Source organism: Bufo gargarizans, chromosome 3 (genome assembly GCF_014858855.1).
Source record: "Bufo gargarizans isolate SCDJY-AF-19 chromosome 3, ASM1485885v1, whole genome shotgun sequence".
Lineage (NCBI taxonomy): Eukaryota > Metazoa > Chordata > Amphibia > Anura > Bufonidae > Bufo > Bufo gargarizans.
In genome coordinates, this window is record NC_058082.1 from 300338850 (window position 1) to 300359072 (window position 20223).

At 44.5% G+C, this 20223-nt stretch overlaps 1 protein-coding gene across 4 annotated transcripts in view; it reads left to right on the top strand.

Moving 5' to 3' along the window:
• CDC14B (cell division cycle 14B) overlaps window positions 1-20223 on the top strand; it is a 36939-nt gene that overhangs the window by 12597 nt on the left and 4119 nt on the right. For 2 of the 4 annotated variants that reach the window (XM_044286588.1, XM_044286589.1), the window contains exons 4-13: window positions 4616-4708; window positions 5472-5548; window positions 7185-7251; window positions 8238-8300; window positions 8424-8511; window positions 10824-11054; window positions 11400-11538; window positions 12882-13044; window positions 14578-14678; window positions 19853-19960. In XM_044286588.1, the coding sequence (XP_044142523.1) occupies window positions 4616-4708; window positions 5472-5548; window positions 7185-7251; window positions 8238-8300; window positions 8424-8511; window positions 10824-11054; window positions 11400-11538; window positions 12882-13044; window positions 14578-14678; window positions 19853-19960 (1130 nt within the window). Of the gene's footprint in view, window positions 1-4615; window positions 4709-5471; window positions 5549-7184; window positions 7252-8237; window positions 8301-8423; window positions 8512-10823; window positions 11055-11399; window positions 11539-12881; window positions 13045-14577; window positions 14679-17769; window positions 17912-19852; window positions 19961-20223 lie in introns of all 4 variants that reach the window. The other 2 variants (XM_044286590.1, XM_044286591.1) reach the window with 2 other exon arrangements.

A 20223-nucleotide genomic window follows, 5' to 3' on the forward strand; every position in this document is an offset into this window, starting at 1 on the left:
CCAGCTAATTATCCAGGCTGGAAAATTTATTTGTGAGGCCTCCCTGGATGCGGGGGCCCTCATTGCCCGTTCCTCTGCCCTGGCGGTTTCTGTCAGGAGGGAACTCTGGCTGAAGGTTTGGGCGGCGGACGCCGCTTCCAAACGCTCCTTGGCCGGTCTACCGTTCACGGGTTCCCGCTTGTTCGGGACCCGCCTGGACGAGCTTATATCAGAGGCCACGGGTGGGAAAAGTACTCTCCTTCCCCAGTCCAGGCCAAAGGGCGCCCCACGGGGTCGCGCGGGTTCGTCCCGTTTTCGGTCCTTTCGTAAGCCCTCCGGATCTAGACCCGGGGCCGGTTCTTCTTCCTCTGGCCCAACCCAGGATAGACGCAAGAAGCCGTTTTTTTCGGGCGCAACCTACCTGGCGCAAGACCCAGCCTGCACGGGCTACCACAGGCCAGCAGCCCTCTGCCTGAAGGTGCGCCCCCACCCACCCGGGTGGGGGGCCGCCTTCTCCTTTTCAGGAACGTTTGGCGGAACCACATCTCAGATGCATGGGCGCTCGAGATTGTATCTTGCGGGTACAAGATCGAATTTGCGGCCATTCCGCCAGACCGTTTCTTCCGGTCCCGTCCTCCGCAGGACCCCGTACGAGCGGCCTCTTTCTTCGCGGCCGTTCGCTCACTCATGGACAAGGGTGTCATCACCCCGGTGCCTCCGACGGAAAGGTTCAGGGGGTTCTACTCGAACCTCTTCGTGATCCCCAAAAAGGAAGGCTCGGTGCGACCGATCTTGGACCTGAAGCGCCTGAACCGCTTCCTCCGCCTGCAGAGATTCCGGATGGAGTCTCTCCAGTCCGCAGTGGCCTCCCTGGAAAAGGGGGATTTCATGGCCTCCATCGACGTTCAGGATGCATACCTCCACGTTCCGGTTGCTCCATGTCATCACCGCTTCCTACGCTTCGCGGTGGGGGACGATCACTTCCAGTTCGTTGCCCTTCCCTTTGGTCTAGCAACGGCTCCTCGGGTGTTCACCAAGGTCCTGGCCCCTGTCTTGGCCCTTCTACGTTCAAGAAGTGTTTTTCTTCTTCCGTACTTGGACGACATCTTGGTCAAGGCACCCTCCCTTTCACAGGCATCCGGCAGTGTGGATCTCACTCTGGAGACCCTGACGCGGTTTGGTTGGATTATCAACCACCCCAAGTCTTCCCTTACCCCCTCCAGACGGCTGATCTTCCTGGGGATGCTCCTGGATACGGAACTGGCAGAGGTCCGTCTTCCGTCGGACAAGCGTCTGGCCCTTCGCGGGTCGGTTCGCAGCCTTCTCCGTCATCACCGGCCTTCCCTCAGATCCGGCATGCGGTTGCTGGGGAAGATGGTTGCCTGTTTCGAGGCAGTGCCGTTCGCACAATTCCATTCCCGCACCTTTCAGAGGGCGATTCTGTCGGCCTGGGACAAATCACCGAGGAGTCTGGACAGGACCTTCCTTCTGCCTCCCCTGGCTCGGGCTTCCCTCAACTGGTGGTTGCATCTCCCTCTGAGGGGGAGGTCCTTCCTTCCACTGAACTGGCTGGTGATTACCACCGACGCCAGCTTACGGGGGTGGGGGGGGGTTTTCCCTCCCCGATCCGTCCAGGGCGTTTGGTCTCTATCGGAGTCCAGACTTCCGATCAACATTCTGGAGCTGAGGGCAGTTCTTTTGTCCCTCAGACACTGGACCCATCTACTGAGGGGCCGCCCTGTTCGGATCCAATCGGACAATGCCACGGCGGTGGCGTACATAAACCATCAGGGAGGCACCCGCAGCGCTGCGGCGATGCAAGAGGTGTCCCTCATTCTCCTCTGGGCGGAGACGCACGTGCCAGCCTTGTCTGCGATTTACATCCCGGGGGTAGACAACTGGGCGGCAGATTTCCTCAGCCGGTCCACCATCGATCCGGGAGAATGGTCCCTGCACCCAGAGGTGTTCGAGGCCCTTTGTCTTCGCTGGGGTCGCCCCGACGTGGACCTCATGACCTCCAAATTCAACCGCAAGGTTCCCCTATACGTATCCAGGGCACGGGACCCGGAGGCTTACGGCGCCGACGCGCTTGTCCTTCCGTGGTGCCAATTCTCCCTTCTGTACATCTTTCCTCCTCTTCCCCTCCTGCCACGGGTTCTTCGGAGGATCGCGGCAGAGGGCGTTCCCGCGATTCTGATCGCCCCGGATTGGCCCCGTCGGTCCTGGTACGCCGACCTAATGTTGCTGTTGGCAGACGTTCCGTGGCCACTGCCCTCCAGGGAGGACCTTCTCTCTCAAGGTCCGATCTTCCACGAGCATTTAGGCTCGCTACGTTTGACGGCGTGGCTGTTGAGACCGCCGTCTTAACGCGACGGGGTTTCTCCGCGGACGTTGTCCGCACCATGATCCGTGCTCGTAAACCCGTATCTTCGAGGATCTACTATCGGGTTTGGAGGTCCTATCTGGGGTTCTGTGAGTCCCGGAGCGTCCCACCTCTCCGGTTTTCTCTTCCCACGATCCTGTCCTTCCTCCAGTCGGGCCTGGACCTGGGGCTGGGCCTCAGTTCTCTGAAGGGACAGATTTCGGCGCTGTCTATTCTTCTCCAGCGTCCCCTGGCCCCTCTGGGGCCGATTAAGACCTTTTTGCAAGGGGTGGCTCACTCTGTTCCACCGTATCGCCCTCCGGTTCCTTCCTGGGACCTGAATGTGGTGCTCTCGGCGCTTCAATCTGCCCCCTTCGAGCCCTTGCGGGAGGTCTCCCTTCGCCTTCTGTCCTGCAAGGTCATCTTTCTTGTGGCCATCACGTCTCTCCGGCGGGTGTCTGAGTTGGCGGCTCTTTCTTGTTCCGAACCTTTCCTGATCTTCCACCAGGATAAGGTTGTGCTCCGACCAGTCCCGGCTTTCCTGCCAAAGGTGGTCTCCGCCTTTCACATCAATGAGGACATCGTCCTTCCGTCGCTCTGTCCCTCTCCTTCCCACTCCAGAGAACGGGAACTGCACCGTCTGGATGTGGTCAGGGCATTGAGGATTTACTTGGAGGTCACCGGATCCTTCCGGCGCACGGATTCCCTGTTTGTGGTCCCGGAGGGTTCGCGCAAGGGTTTGGCGGTCTCCAAGGTGGCCATTGCCCGGTTCATTAAACTGGCGGTGTCTGAGGCTTATCGAGCCAAGGGTAGGGCTCCGCCTTTCGGCGTCACTGCTCATTCCACCAGAGCAGTCGGGGCTTCCTGGGCGCAGAGGCATCGAGCCTCGGCTGAGCAGTTGTGCAAAGCGGCCATTTGGTCCTCTTTGCACACTTTCACCAGGTTCTATAGGGTGCATACGCACGCGTCGGCGGATGCTGCTTTGGGCCGCCTGGTCTTGCAGGCTGCGGTTTCCTGATGCTCCGGTGGTCCGCCTTGGGTTATGGTCCCTCCCTTCTTGGACTGCTCTTGAACGTCCCAAGGTCTGTGTCCCCCAAGGAAAATGGGCGAGAAAAGGAGATTTTTGTATAACTTACCAGTTAAATCTCTTTCTCGCTCTTCCTTGGGGGACACAGCACCCACCCTTCTGTGTTTGGTTCTAGGGTTTTGGCTGGCGCCCCGTTGGGTTGTTGGCTGTTGTTTGCATTGTTGGTTGTTTCCTTTCACTACTTGGACACGCAACTGGTAGCCTCTATCTCCAGGCTGAGGGTATAGCTGATGGAGGAGGGGCTTAACAGTTTTACTTAGTGTCACGCCTCCTAGGGAGCTGAGCTATACCCAAGGTCTGTGTCCCCCAAGGAAGAGCGAGAAAGAGATTTAACTGGTAAGTTATACAAAAATCTCCTTTTTTTTTTTATCTTTTTTTGTGAGGCAAGGTAACAAAATGGCTGTTTTGGCACTGTTTATTTTTTATTTTTAGCAACATTCATTTGACAGGTTAGATCATGCGCTATTTTTATAGAGCAGGTTCTTACGGACGCAATGACATCAAATATGTCTACTTTCTATGATATTTGTTTGTTTTACATAATAAAGCATTTTTTTAAAACAAAAATTACGTTTTTGTATCTCCCATTTTCTGAACGCTCAAATTTTTTATTTTTTTATTCTGCCGCTCGTTTTTTTGCAGGAAGAGTTGGCGTTTTAATTGGTACCATTTTTGGGTACATATGATTATTTTTATATATATATATAATAAAAAAAAAAATTCCCATTCATTATTACACTTTATGGAGCAAGGGGACCAAAAAATTGGTGGTTTTGGCACAGTTGTTTATTTTTGAAACAGCAATAATGATATTATAGTGTATCCATAGTCTGAGAGCCATAGCTTTTTTATTTTTTGACCGATATTCATTTTTTGCGGGATGAGGAGACGGTCTGATACTATTTTGGGGGGCATACGCCTTTTTGATCACTTGCTGTTGCAATTTTTGTGATGTAATGTTACAAAAATGGCTTTTTACTTTTTTGTAAATGTGGTAGCTTGCGGGAATACAAAGAGATCCGGCAGGCTGTCCCCCTGCAGGATCGAAAAGCGCTAGTGTGAAGCTAGCCTTAGCGATGGCTGCTTTTACATTCTGTAGTATACTGCTTCGTTTTTCACCTTTTTGTAGTTTTTGCTGGTCTTGATTAGCAGTGAAAATAAATGCTTTATTTACTATTTTGTTGTAGTCCTTCTCTCTGACAAAGAAGAAAATCATCCATTACACCAGCAGTGACCAGAAGAAACAAGCCAACGCTGCCTTTTTAATAGGAAGTTATGCTGTAAGTACATGTGCTCAGTCGCGTCCATTGTAATGACCTGATGATAGTGGAAGTCACTGTTTGCGTTGCACATAGTCATTCTCATTATAAAAAAAAGTGTATATCCGGAGCCTTTAGGTAACAGAACAGCTAGTAGAAGAAGTGAATATAACCCCTTCCTAATTTAAAGGGAACCTGTCGCGTGCTTTTTTTTTTTTTTTTTTTTTTCCCCCTTTCCCCTTCCAAACGAACCCAGGACCCGATGGAGGTCTTGTGGTCAAAATGTTGTGGCTGATCTTTGATTTGTTCATTCCTTTAGCCTTTATAACTTGTGTAAATGAGCTGATCCAAGTCAAGCTCTTTACGACTGCTATTTCCATCCGCTGTGGCTTGGCTGATGTACCAAAGTGGTGGAAATGTCAGTACAGGGCCATACTAAATCTTGCGCATGCGCCATTACACCTTGATACTCTGGTACGTGCATTGTACACATCTGAAGTGCAAGTTTACCAGGGGGTGGTGTGCACACACCAGAGTTGAAGAGTTACTGTGCATGAGCAAGATTTTGTACAGGTTGTACTGATGTTGACACCACTAACAGCCAGCTCTCCACCCCCCTGACTTGAATCAGCTCACTTACATATAAGATATAAAGGTCTTTTTACATGAATGAGATATAAGTAGGCCATAAGACAGCATCCAGAGCTTTATTAGTTACCGGGAGCCGTTTTGTGCTTTCTATGGTGCACTTTGTTAAACGTCTTTCTCTAATTTAATTGCATAGATAATCTACTTGAAAAGGCTCCCAGAAGAAATGCACAAAATTTTGCAGATGGGAAACGTGACTTACCTTCCTTTCAGGTAACCCTAATGTTGAAATTAATTGACTTTGCAAACCTGTCAGATCTTTTAAAGATCCATTCACATCTGTCCGCCTGACGATGCGGAGCCAAACGCATCCGTCCTGACTTACAATGTAAGTCAAAGGGGACGGATCCGTTTTCATTGACACAATATGGTGCAATTGAAAACTGATCCGTCCCCCATTGACTTTCAGTGTAAGTCAAGACTTTTTTTTTTTTTTTTTTTTTTTTTTTTTTATGAATAATGCAAACGGATCCTTTCAGAACGGATACAAGCGTTTGCATTATCGGTGCTGATCCGTCTGTGCAGATACAAGACGGGTCCGCACCGAACGCAGGTGTGAAAGTACCCTAATAATGAATGATCAAAAAATCACATGTACCCAAACATTATATCAATAAAAACGTCAACTCTTCCTGCAAAAAACGAGCCCCTGTACAAGACGATCGGCAGAAAAATAAAAAATATGGCGTTCAGAAAATGGAGACACTAAAGCATACATTTTTATTTTTTTATGCTTTTAATATGTAAAACTGAAACAAAGAAAGTAGACATATTTGATATCATTGCGTCCACCATAACCTATAAAAAAAAGCACATGATCTACCCTCTCAGATGAATGTTGTAAAAAATAAACAGCCATTTTTTTGGTTACCCTGCCTTGCAAAAAACATTTTAATATAGAGCAATTAAAAATCATATGTACCACAAAATAGTACCAATAAAACTGGCACCTTATCCCCTAGATTCCAAAATGGCGCTCCTTTTTCTTCTGTGCCCTGCCGCGTGCCCTTACAGCAGTTTACGACCACATATTGGGTGTTTCTGTAAACTGCAGAATCGGGTTAATAAATATTGAGTTTTGTTTGGCTGTTAACCCTCGACGTGTTAAAGAAAAAAATGGATTAAAATTGAATATCTGCCAAAAAAGTGAAATTTAGAAATGTCCTTTCTATTTTCCTTTTAATTCTTGTGGAACACCTAAAGGGTTAACAAAGTTTGTAAAATCAGTTTTGAGTAACTTGAGGGGTGTAATTTCTACAATGGGGGTCATTTATGGGGGTTTCCACTATGTAAGCCCCACAGACTTCAGAACTGAACTGGTCCTTAGTCAACTTTGGAAATTTTCTTAAAACTTAAACAAATTGCTTCAAAAATTCTAAACCTTCCAACGGCCTAAAGAAATTTAAAAAAAATTGACATTACAAAAATTATGCCCACATAAAGTAGACATATTGGGAATGTTAATTAATGAATATTTTGAGGCATCACTATCTGTCTTAAAAGCAGAGAGATTCTAATTTAGAAAGAAGTGAATTTTTGTTAACTTTTGGAATTATTTTTAATATATATATATAATATTTTTTTTTTTTTTTTTTATAAAGATAAAACATATTGATTCAAATGTATCATTAACATGAAGTACAATGTGTCATGAGAAAACCTTCTCTGAATGGCTTGGATAAGTAAAAGCGTTCCAAAGTTATTACCACATAAAGTGACATATGAGATTTGCAAAATTAGTCCTGGTCAGGAAGGGGGTAAATGGCCCGGTCAGGAAGTGGTTAAATTGGTTTCTTTGGCTTACAGTATTTAGTCTCGGTGCCTAACGCAGGATTGCTTTGTGTTACAGGGACGCCTCGTTTGGTACCTGTAGTTTCCATCTAACACTACTGGACTGTTTCCATGCTGTACACAAGGTTAGTTGTCAGATCTATTGTACTGTGTTAAAAAAGGACACTGTTTAACTCCCAAAGAGTTGGCTCCTACAAAAATAAGAGCCTAATATAATAAAAAAAAAAGGTACAAAAAAATTTAAGAAGGTCTTTGCACAGAGCTTGCCACTTATATCCAACTTGTCTATGCACATGGCACATGCATCCTTTCAGGCTGCTCCTGTCATGCTTGGCATCACCGACTTCACGTTCCTATCAACCCCGGCAGCATAGACTGAAACCTGTATGTACCTGCATCTGTGATTAAAGGATGTCATCAATATCAGTTGAATAGGAAGGAGCGTGCTCATTGAAGTGAATGGGATGGAGGAACTGTAATTTCACCGCTCACCACTGGTAGCGACAGTGAGCAGGTAAACTATGAAGAGAAGGCAGCGCTCATACCAGAGCTGCTTTCTCTTCAAACAGCTGATTGGTGGGGGTACTGGGAGTTGGACCCCCACTGATCTGGTCGGTATAAAAATAGCAGACAACCCTTTTAAAAGGAGTGCTGCCGCTGATGTGCGCTTTGTAAAAGAACTTAAAAAACTGATATACTGTGAGGAATTACACTTTATTATTTAAAGAGGTCCTGTCACCAGCCTAAAAAAGGGAGACCTATATTGTAGTTGGCCATGCCTCTGAGCATGGAATACTTTACATATGAATCGGTGACCACCCAACCCCCCTTCTGGAGTAATGTCCTCTAAGATTTCTGGCACCGCACATCAGTCTGAAGTGACAGAACCAAGAACATAGGAGACTTCATTATAGCGAATAGATCTGTTCATACAACACTGCAGAGATTGAAATGACAAATGTATGAAATATTTTAAACTGATTTGTAATATAGTAGGATTTATTTGTGTGGAAAGAGTAGTTTAGGAGTCCTTAGAAGGCATGATGAAATGCAGACGTCATCACGTTTTCCCTGTATTATACTTTGTTATATTTCATGTCTTTTATTGTAGGCTTTGCAGTATGAATTCTTTGATTTTAGGACCTTTGATCTGGAGGAATACCAGCACTATGAGGTGAGGTTTAATTAAGCACTCTCACAGAACCGTCATATGTCCGCACAAGGATTTTAAAGAAAACCCTTTTTTTCTGGTTTACTCACGGTCTAACTTTTCTTTCTTTTTTTTTTTTTCTTCAAGAGAGCTGAAAATGGAGATTTCAACTGGATAATTCCACAGAAATTTCTAGCTTTCAGTGGCCCCCATCAGAAAAGTAAAATGGAAAATGGTATGTATTTGTTTCTGTAGTGGCTTGATTGTAAGTAGAGCTCATATTTCCTGAGAAATGCACAGCATTGGGTGTAGTTTGTGTGAATTTAAGCCATCCTGCAATTAAAAAGGATCCTTACTCTGTCTGAGAGACACTAGAGCAGGGATGGCCAACCTGAGGCTCTCCAGCTGTTGCAAAACTACAACTCCCATCATGCCCAGACAGTCTACAGCTATCTGCCTACAACAGGGCATGGTGGGAGTTATAGTTTTCCAACAGCTGGAGAGCCGCCGGTTGGCCATGCCTGCACTAGAGCATATTCACTAGTACTTGTGCACAGCCAGTCAGTACATTCACTTTCCATCACGGCACAAGGTCTCACCCCTTTGGTAGCTTACGGCAGTATCTTCATGTAAATCTCAACTCTGTACAAGTGTTAGAGAAAAGAGGTTAGGGGTCTGCCTGTGGCAGTCATATGTGCATGTGACAAGATATCAGAAGCCATTATGTGGTACGCCTGAGCGAAGCTCCAGCCTCATAGGGACCAGCAGACCTGTGCAAATGCCCGATATTCAGTGCACCTTTAAAATCTGCTACTGGAACTTGGTAGTTTTTAGTTTCCAGTTGATATCTATGGGAAATAGGCTTGGCTACAAAAAAAAGTCTAAAGTAATGTGGTGAAACCCCTGGGTTCAGGCCCCATGTAGTGTGAGGGGTCTGTAAGACCTGGAGTATCTTCTTGTTAAGTATCGGACATTCTGGAGCCACATGGTGCTTTAAGGTGTCTGCTTTTTAATGGCTGCATCTATGATGGGAGCCCAAATATAAGTCAGTGGGGGTTAGTCCCTTGTAGTTTGGATCCATTGTATGTAGCCTTAGGCCCCTTTTCACACGGGCAAGTACTCCACGCGGGTGCAATGCGTGACATGAACGCATTGCACCCGCACTGAATCCGGACCCATTTATTTCAATGGGGCTGTGTACATGAGCGTGTTTTTCACACAACACAGGCCTCATAGAAATGAATGGGGCTGTGTAAAAATCGCATAGCATCCGCAAGCAAGTGTAGATGCGGTGCGATTTTTCACGCATGGTTGTTAGGAGATGATAGTAAATAGGGATGAGCAACCCCGGACCCCATTAAAGTCAATTCACTGTATTATTTTCCCTTCTAACATGGTTATAAGGGAAAATATTAGCATTCTTAATACATAATGCTAAGTAAAATGTACCTTGAGGGTTAAAAAATAATAAAAATAAATTACTCGCCTCATCCACTTGATCGCACAGCCGGTATAGTCTTCTTTCTTCTTCCTGCAGGACCTGTCAGCGCAGGTCCTGCTGAATGAAGATAGAAGGTTCTTCTATCTTCATTCAGCAGGACCTGCGCTGATGTCACCGCGCTCATGGTGAGCGCAATAGACGTCATTGAAGGTCTTTTTGCAGATACAAGTGGATGAGGTGAGTTTATTTTATTTTTTAACCCCTCAATGGACATTTTACTTAGCATTCTGTATTAAGAATGCTATTATTTTCCCTTATAACCATGTTATAATCAACAGAACACCTAACTCAAACCTGAACTTCATTGAAGAAGTCCTGGTTCGGGTCTGGGTACCAGATTCAGGTTTTTATTTTTATCGCGCGTGTGCAAAACGCATTGCACTTGTGCAAAAAAAAACCTGAACAACGGAACACAATCGTAAACAAAACTGACAAATTGTGCGCCTACTCGCGTGGGTTTGCCGCAACGCATCCGGACAAAAACCAGTGACGCCCGTGTGAAAGGGACCTTTGTGAAAGCATTTCTCAGTATTTTTATAAACTGGGATAAATGATGACTGATCATGCAGCTCTACTAGCTCCTGCTTTATCTGGCACCAGTATTGGCTGTGGGCCAGATGAAAACCTTTGCTTGCGGCGGTTTTTGTCCAGCTGGAAACCCGGCACTTGTGCCGGAAGGTGGCCGGATCACCGCTGGACCTCATTATGGTCGGTGAGGATCCGGCATTGAACTGTAGAAGCCGGCAAGGCCTGATCCGGTGGAATCCAGCAGGCTGCGCTCTCTCTGTCAGATCTGATGACGCAGATGTGAACAAACCCTTATCCATGTAGAGGAGACCTGCCAAAAAAGACTACGAGATCTCTGAGTGTGCAGAGGAAAGTATCTTCTGTGCAGTTAGCTGGCTTGTGGCAGCATACAGCTCTGACCGGTTCCTATAGATTTAGTTCCCACTCTGGTCTGTTTCAGTAAGAAATTGCATTCAGAATAAATATACTGTGTGAATGGTTATGAATATAAAACCTTCTTATGCGCTCTACTTATCTAGGATACCCTCATCATGCTCCAGAAGCATACTTCCCGTACTTCAGAGAACACCACGTTTCTACAATTGTGCGCCTGAATAAAAAGATGTACGAAGCAAAGCGGTTTACAGATGCCGGTTTTGAACATCATGATCTATTCTTTATTGATGGAAGTACCCCAAGTGACCCCATAGTGAAGAAGTTCCTGAACATCTGTGAAAATGCAGAAGGCGCCATAGCTGTACATTGCAAAGGTAAGTCGTAGTGCGCCAAGTTCTAGGCTTCCTCTTACGATATGTACATTCTGAGCTGATATTTCCATTGCTTTTTGCTTTACTACGTTTCCTCGTTGAGACGAGAGGACTGCCTTTTTCTTTCGGCTTCCTTCACTGGTTTGTTTATAATGCACAAAAAAAGCATCGCTTGTAGTGCGTTTTCATATTTCCTTATTTTCCTAACTTTCAGCTAAAATCTGGCTGCAAAAAAAGTACCACCCTTACTGTGATCCAGGTTTATTTATACCAGTGCTGTCAGTTTAGATAATTTGCAGAGGACTCTCTTTGACCGTTTTGGTACATAAGTGTTTGCTGTGTTTTCAGCTGGTCTGGGGAGAACGGGTACGCTGATAGCTTGTTACATGATGAAGCATTATAGAATGACTGCTGCAGAAACCATTGCCTGGAGCCGAATATGTAGACCTGGTTCTGTGATTGGACCTCAGCAACAATTCCTGGTTGAGTAAGTTTTGCCAGTGGAAGAATTCATACTGGTCATTGTTTTATATAGCTAATGTGTATAGCTGAGTATGTTGTGAGATGCAGCATTAAAAACTGCCGCAGCAGGAAGCCATGTTCCATACAGTCCCTTAAGCATGTAGTGGCTGAGATCAATCAAATCAATATTTAATGCTACATTATGGAGTCTTTTATTGCAAGTCCAATCTGTGTGATTAGCATACAGCTAAATATATATATATATATATATATATATATATATATATATATATATATATATATATATATATATATATATATATATATATATATATATATATAAAATTTTATTTATTTTTTCATTTTTGCTGTGGTCGCAACCATTAGGTCTCATGCACCGTTTTGCGGTCCATAAGTTGCGGCTCTACAAAGCTAGGATACCAGCCATTTTCCTGTTCTGCACGTCCCATCCTATGTTAAAAATGCCTATTCTTGGCCACACAACGGACAGCCCCTTTAAAGAAACCATCCCCTTTAAAGAAGCATTCCCACAAACATTTTTATTCCTTGACCGGTTAGAAAGGTACATGATGATGTAATCTTCTTACCAGTGACTGTATTTGGGAGTTATAACCTCCCTTCTGATCTTCAGCTGTGACCAACACTCCAACTGTCAGAGGACAGGAAGTCAGTTGCTTCTCTATTCATTCCTGAGACTTGCATTGAAGCTCTGATAGGAATACATAGATACTGGCTTCAAATACCACAGCATCTATGAGTGGACAAGGAGAGTTGGAGTGTTGGTTACATGGCACAGCTGGGGATGAGAAGGGAGGTTATAACTCAGATACATCAGCTGGTAAGAAGATTACATTCACTACAGTTTACATCATGTACCTTTCTAAGGCTACTTTCACACTTGTGTTTGGTGCGGATCCGTCATGGATCTGCACAAACGCATCCGTTCAGATAATACAACCATCTGCATCTGTTCAGAACACCATTGAAAGTTAATGGGGGACGGATCCGTTTTCTATTGTGCCAGATTGTCATAGGAAACGGATCCGTCCCCATTGACTTACATTGTGTGTCAGAATGGATCAGTTTGGCTTAGTTTCGTCAGACTGACACCAAACGCTGCAAGCAAGCATTTCTATTCAGAATGCATTAGGGCCAAACTGATCCGTTTTGGACCGCTTGTGAGAGCCCTGAACGGATCTCGCAAACGGCCAAAACGCCAGTGTGAAAGTAGCCTAACATGGTATTGTAAAGTTTGCAAAAAATCTGACCTCTGCCATATGTGTTTTGCACAAGTTCTCCATTTTAGATAAAGGTGAGATAATCCATAAGGTGTTATATATTTTACAGCAAGCAAATGAGTCTCTGGAACGAAGGCGACATTTATCGCAAAAAGAGGAAAGAGCAGGAAAATGGCAACAAAGTAGCGGTAACATTTATTCTGTCTGGGGTGGATGACATTTCACTTCATGACGATCTGGACAAAGCCTCTGGCAAAGAAGACATTGAACTGGTAAGTCTGTGGAGAGCATGCACACGTCCAGCTTCATTTCATCCCCTGCACCTCTGTATACACACAGTAATGGGATTTGTGTTAGATACTATCGCCTTAAGGCATTTTTCAAGGTTCTGACATCTTGCAGAAGGTAGTGAGTTAAGAACTCCATTTGTCACTTGTGGAAAGACATGTGACAACTGAGCACATTTCATTTTAATTTAAAAGAGGAACAAACACTGTTTGTAATTGGATTAATACAAGGAGTTAGGCCTCTTTGACACAACAGTGTTTTTTTTTTTTTTTTTTTTTTTTTTTTTACGGGACTTTTTTGTGTTCATATACGATCCATTCCGTTTTTGCAGAACCATCTATTAAAAATGTTATGCCCAGCCCAATTCTTTTTCTATGTAATTACAGTATATGCCATACTGAAAAACGGAACGGAAACACTATTGGAAAAAAAAAAAACCGCATTCATGAAAAAACGGGCCGCAAAACACTGACAGACATACGGTCGTGTAAACGAGTCCTAAACTTGTTTTTGTCAAGGTTTATGCTGCTTTGACTTATCTGAAGGCAGCATAGACTAACGAAGACCCTGGTTGAAATGCTCACCTTTTTTTTGTTTTTTTGCAGCTCCAGCAGGACTTAAATGCTGGAGTCCTGATGTAAATAAGTTACTCCCCCCCCCCCCCCCCCCCCTCCCCTGCTCTTCCACAAATGATTGACAGCTTTCATCCTATACTGTATATAATGAGAAGGCAGTCTATCAGCATTGGAGGCAAGGCACCTGGGAACTCATGATTAAGGATTCCCGAGAGCGTGCATTAAAGCGGTTATCTGGGTATACATGTTTCACTTTCCCTTCCCCTGCCAAGCCCTGCAACGTCTACTAATGTACTTGCGCTACATTTTCTTTCTCTCTCCGGAGATCAGGAGTGTGATCACGTGATTACACCCTTTGTTGAGACTGTATGTCCTCTGACATCACGACAATGCCTCTCATGATCCCCTCTGTCAGAATCCCCACCGGGATGGTTGTGATGTCAGACCCATGTGATCTTGGAATGGGCTGGTCGGAGCTCTTAACCCACAAGCAGGGTAGGCAGAGTCCACTGCTTGTCGTATCAAATCTGTGCGGGTGGGAGGGAATGATGGAGGGTGTAGTGGGCAGAGTTTTTGGCCCAGGGAAGGGTGTAATAGGCTTTGACATTTCTGTCTGAGCCTACATCACTACCCCCACAACGTGGAAGTAAACAATGGAGTGCTGCGGGAGCATGGAGATTGAAGTAAAGATTAGGAAAAGTTGGCAGGTACACTATGCTCTGTAGGAGACTAGATGAGGTGTACACAATTACATGACCTTTTTTTAGGATTGTGCACAACCCCTTTAAATTGAGCAGACTCCAGCAATCTGGTCCCATGGATCTGCTGTACAGTGATTTTTGAGAAAATGATGGCACAATAAAACGTATGTGACTCTGCATTGGAATCCAGGTCGCCAAATTGTTTATTAGCTAATCGCCACTTCAATTTTTTCCTAAACAGTACAGTGATGACGATGAGTCCATTAGCGTGACACAGGGGGATAAACTACGTGTCTTGAAAAGTAAGAGACAGACGAGGACATCATCTGCAGCTCCACTGTCGTAAGTAAACCTTTGTTGAATTGCTGTGGTTAGGATTTTAGCCCTCTGCCCGGTGGAAGGTGGGGCATAAGAGGAGCTCCTCATAACTTAAAATTCTGGTGCTTTCTAGTCACTGAATGTGAAGTTAAAATGGATTTTAGGAATAAAGTACTTTTAGCGTTTCAGCTCCCTGTTTGGTAATCCAGTTTTATTTGCTTACAGAGATACTGGCATTTTTATGTTCTCTTATTTTCTGAAGCTGTTTTTGCCAAAGTGACAATAATAATGGTAAACTTGTTAGAAAGATTTTAGGAAGAAAATTATTTTTAACACTTAGTGTTATTTTCAGTATTTTTTTCCTGTATGTATACCGTGACATTGGATTGTCGTAATACACCTTTCTTTCTAAGCAAAGCACAGACATTCATTTGCTTTGGAGGTAACCGTATACTTTGCTGAGAGTTGTACGTTTCAGTACCCTTTTGACCGTTGTCATGTAATATCTGGCACTAAGGGTACTTTCACACTTAACGTTGTTTGATTCCGGCAGGCAGTTCCGTTGCCTGAACTGCCTGCCTGATCAGGCAAACTGTATGCAAACGCATGTCATTTTTTTCTGACTGATCAGGATCCTGATCAGTCAGAAAAATGCATTCTCATTTTTAAAGGTCTGCACGTGCGCAGACCGGAAGGACTGATCCGGCATTCCGGTATTTTGAATGCCAGATCCGGCACTAATACATTCCTATGGAAAAAAAAAAGCCGGATCTGGCATTCAGGCAAGTCTTCAGTTTTTTCGCCGGAGATAAATCGTAGCATGCTACGATTTTCTCTTTTGCCTGATCAGTCAAAATGACTGAACTGAAGAAATCCTGATGCATCCAGGACGGATTACTCTCCATTCAGAATGCATGGGGATATGCCTGATCAGTTCTTTTCCTGTATAGAGCCCCTTCGACAGAACTCTATGCCGGGGAAAAAAAAAACGCTAATGTGAAAGTAGCCTAAGCGAATATAATATTCCGAAATGTTATGGTTCTCATGAATATCAGCTGGCATGTATATGAGATGATTTGTGCGGACATTATATTAACGTTTGCCATATACAAGTGTTGCATTCTCACTGAATTGCTGTTTAGCTATTTTATTATATACGTACGTGAGCGTTTTTGTTGTCGTGGACTGCAACAATAAAAAAAACACCCACAGCTGCTTATTCTTACGAATGTCACAGAGCGTGTCGGATAGCTCAGAGAGCAGGCGATGATCAGAAACAAATGTTCTTCTGAACGATCATTCCTGATAATTGCCCACGCAGTCGCTGAATTTTTCATTTAGCAGTGATCAAAGTATTATGGAGCTGAACGATTCCTTGTGTGTTGGCAGCACATCCCCTCTTTACACAGTACAATGTGCTGCTGACGAACGAGGATTTTGTGGCTTATAACATTTGCAAACGCCCAGCAAATGAGTGGTGATTGACGGCACATACAAACATTTGTCCCCTATAATTGCACCGATCCTCAGCCCGTCCAAAGAGTCTTTAGATGTCTTCACTAATTGGTTTTACAAAATGTGCACAAATTTGTGCCATTTGCTTTCACCCCAATGTCTATGGATGTCTTTAGCAACTTGGACAATCCTTACAATTGAAGGGTTTGCTCAATACATTAGGATATATAGGTATGTAATTAAGTCCAAAGAACTCTAAAGCTCTGTGGCTCATATTTTGTTTGCCCATTTTCAGACGAGTGTATTCAGTCCGGGAAACGCTCTGTGTGGGAGCTGTATTTTCTTGGACTGAATACTGCTCTGAACTGAACTTGCAGCATCATCATGATTTATATTGCTGTGAATTCCCCTCTGACCTCAGGTCTACTAAACTGTGTAGTCATGGCTTTAATGTGACTGGTCTTAAAACAGCCTTAAGCTTCTTGGCAATTTGAAATTGCTCATTGTTTGTCTTTGTGGCTTAAATATTTTTTGAATCTTGTGGAAGGTATAAAAACACTTAAACTACCAATAAGGCCTCATGCACAAGGCTGTTGGGCGGCTGTGGCCGTATTGCGGCCTGCAAATGGCGGGTCGGCAATCCACGGCCGCCAGCCGTACGCATCACGGATGCAGACCCATTCACTTGAATGGGTCCGCAATTCCAGAGATGCAGAAGGGAGTCACGAAACAACCCGTGGAGCCATGTGGTCCTTCTGGACCTAGTTCCTACGTCATTCTGTAGGCAGAATTTCTTTACCCTACCGCTGGATACATGCGTCCTGCGGAATCCTGGCACTACCGCTGGATACCGCACTCCCTGTAGCATACCCTCTTTCTTTAAGCGGAGTAGTTACACTACCACTGAATTCCGTGATTCCTTAGGCGGAATATGTGCGCTTACCACTGGACCCTGTACATTCTGTAGCATACCCTCCTTCCATAGGCATAAGCGGAGTAATTGCCCTTGCACTGGGATGCCATACAGCCTGTAGCATTTCCCACCTTCCATAGGCTGAGTACTTGCACTGCCACTGGCTGTTGTACAGCCTGTAGCATGGGTGGAGTGATTGCACTTGCACTGGATACCGTACAGCCTGTAGCATTATACTCCTTCCATAGGCGGAGTAATTATCCTTGCGCTGGGTACCATACAGACTGTCCACAAACCATAGGTGATATTTTACTCTGGCACATAGTCATAACCGCTCTGTTCTCGAGGTATTACTAATACAATATTCACCCTCTGCAAATAAACTGCCCAATGATAGGGGTCCTGACAGGTCCTCTCTAAATCCTCAGTATAGTTGTAGCTGTCGCATGGATTGTTTAGTCTTATAATATATGGGTTTCCTGGTGGGGTGCAGGTGTTCATAGACTTGCGTTTACATAAGGGTGTATGAATTAGGATTTCTTGTTCAGCCTCTCTGCCCAGGGTTGGGCCCTACTTTACTGCACAGTATTGCAGTTGCCTTTTTTGTATTCCCTTGCACGTGGTCCAGTGGAAGAGGATGCGTGACCTCTGGAGCCTGTGATCCGTCATATGACACTGCCGTCGTCTGTGTGCTGTCATCCTGCTTCTCCATTTGCTTTTTTTGTTCATCTTCTCCCCTTCTTTTAGATGGGCCCTAGCTATGCTGTTCTCTGCATTGTGTGCCATTGTCACCTGGTGGATTGTATGTGGCTCCCCTCTACCCTTCGTGCTAATCTGTCTTGATGGTTTAAGAGCATACTAGCCTTCAGGACCATGGCCCTTGGCCAGTGTAAGTGTCTTGTCATATTCTGTGTTTTGTGTGGAAGTGCATGGGCTGTGTCTGCTGCAGCTTCCCCCCCCCCCCCCCCCCCCAACCTGGTTTGCTGTGTTCTAGAGCCAAATTTATTTTTTCTGTTGAAAATCTCCCCAATGATAAAAAAAAATCTCAGCATTTTTCCTTGTGTTTTTTTGGTTTTGTTTTTTGGAATGCTTCACATTGTAAACTCAGTATGAACTTCTGTAATTCTTTGTTCCTCCTGTCTTTTTCGCATCTTCTATTTCCATCCATTAAATCTCATGATATTTGGTTTGGCTACCTGCCCATAACAGCAGTCACTGTATTAACCAGAGTCGGTCTCCTCTTGTGTCCCCAACATTATGCCCATCTCTAACCAGCTCCCCCCTATGACTCTGCCCCTCTCATTGGTAACTGGCTGCCAACGTGAGGCAGAGTTTTCAGGCAGTGCCGCTGCGCTGAGGAAGAAGACAAAAAATGTGGAGTAAAAGTGGCAGTTGATATTTAGCACCAGTTTATTCTGCTTTTAATATTGAAAGAAGAAACTCAAGTGCTTCTTTAAGCATAAATTGCCAAGTGCAGTGTGAGAAAATTGTAGTAATAATGCAATGGCTATAAGCGCTGTACACTCTTGATAGATGGATAGAGAGAGATAGATAGATAGATAGATATATGTCTGTCTGTCCGTCCGTCCACTTTTTAGCTTTCTCCTCTGTTTCTCCTGATCCTCTGATGAGGCTGTGGAGTAAACTCTTTGGGCCAGATTTATCATCAGCTCAAGTCAAAATAATGGAGTGAAAAAGTTGCAAATTTTTGCGCAATCGCTTAAATTGCACAAAAATGTGACTTTTATTGGCTCTGTGCTATGCTCGCCAGTTTTCTGAAAGTGAGCGTGTTTTCTTATGTAAATGATTCTCTAGACAGACTTACTATTGCGACTATTTAAAAAGTCGCAAAAAATGCGCAATTTCACTCCAGTGAGGACCATGCTTATCTTATGCGACTTCTTAATAGAACATGCAACTTTTTCATAAAGACGTGCAACGTTTGTAAAGCTTCTTACTGACAGATAAACTGCTACCGTCAAACCACATTTATTACAGTCTTAAAGGGCCGATCATAAATCTGACTTGGCTAAAACTGACTTTATCCATATGTGAAAGTGGAGTGAGCTGTCAGAGTAATGATAAATCTGGCCCTATGTGTGTTACTTACCTTGGCCATCAGAGGGAGCTGCTCTTGCACATGAATTCATACAACTAATATTGAGTTCTATAAGAGATGACGTAGCTCTGTATATAGTGGTTCCCCTTAGTGGTAAATGGGTGGTTTTATGGTGTAAGTGTAAACAGAAATGGACTGTCCAATGTCCCATTCTCCTTCACTGACCTAAAGACCGAGGCGCGGGGCACAGGTTTAATGAGGAGAGCCTCAGCGCTTGCTAGGCTTCGGACCACTCGCTGGGCATTTGCAAACTCATTTGGATTCAAACTTAATTTTCACAGCGATTAGACCTCTACCCAGGCACAAAGACATGTTTACTAGGCCGACACCACTGTCTAAATTTAAGACCGTTTTAATAAATCTCCCCTTTGTCCCCCATCATATGCATCTTTGCCACTTTTAATGTATGTGACATTGTTTGCCTTGGCAGCAGCTGCCCGACACTGGTTCCAACATGTATTTTCAGAAATGCAGAACTACAGGAGAACATAGAACAGTTTAGGTCAATGAGTATATGTAATGTTTCCTTACCATTGAGATCAAGGAAAAAGATCATCCTAGATATTGTTGCTTGTGTATTGGCTAAATGCAGAAATCGACCATTGTGGAATCTGTCATCGGTTGACATCTGTTAGGATGACATGTGATGTTTGTGTTTGGTCATTGCCTTCTGATGTGTGTATAATGCAGACCACATCAATCTTTTTTCAGAGTAATTCTGCAGTCCAGTTTGCAGAATCCCAGGTCAGATTTATCTGAGAGTTCATGCAATACAAAAAGGACAACCAGGTCTTCTACAGGAGGCAGCACACTGAGAGGGTAAGCTTGTACCTCCATATCCAGTATACATCGTTTGTTACAATAAAGACCTAGTTTATGTCCTGGAATTATAGATAATATAGCCATTAAGGTAGGCTAAGGTGCGTTCCCATATATTCTGCTTTGTTTGAGCAAATCTGCACCCCACCAATGCAATCATGGGGTGCAGAGTAGTTGGCATTATGAAGGCCCCCAGACCTGCTTGTGTCCTGACCATTATTATATCCCACCTCTGGTAGGATGTAACATACTGCCTCAAACAA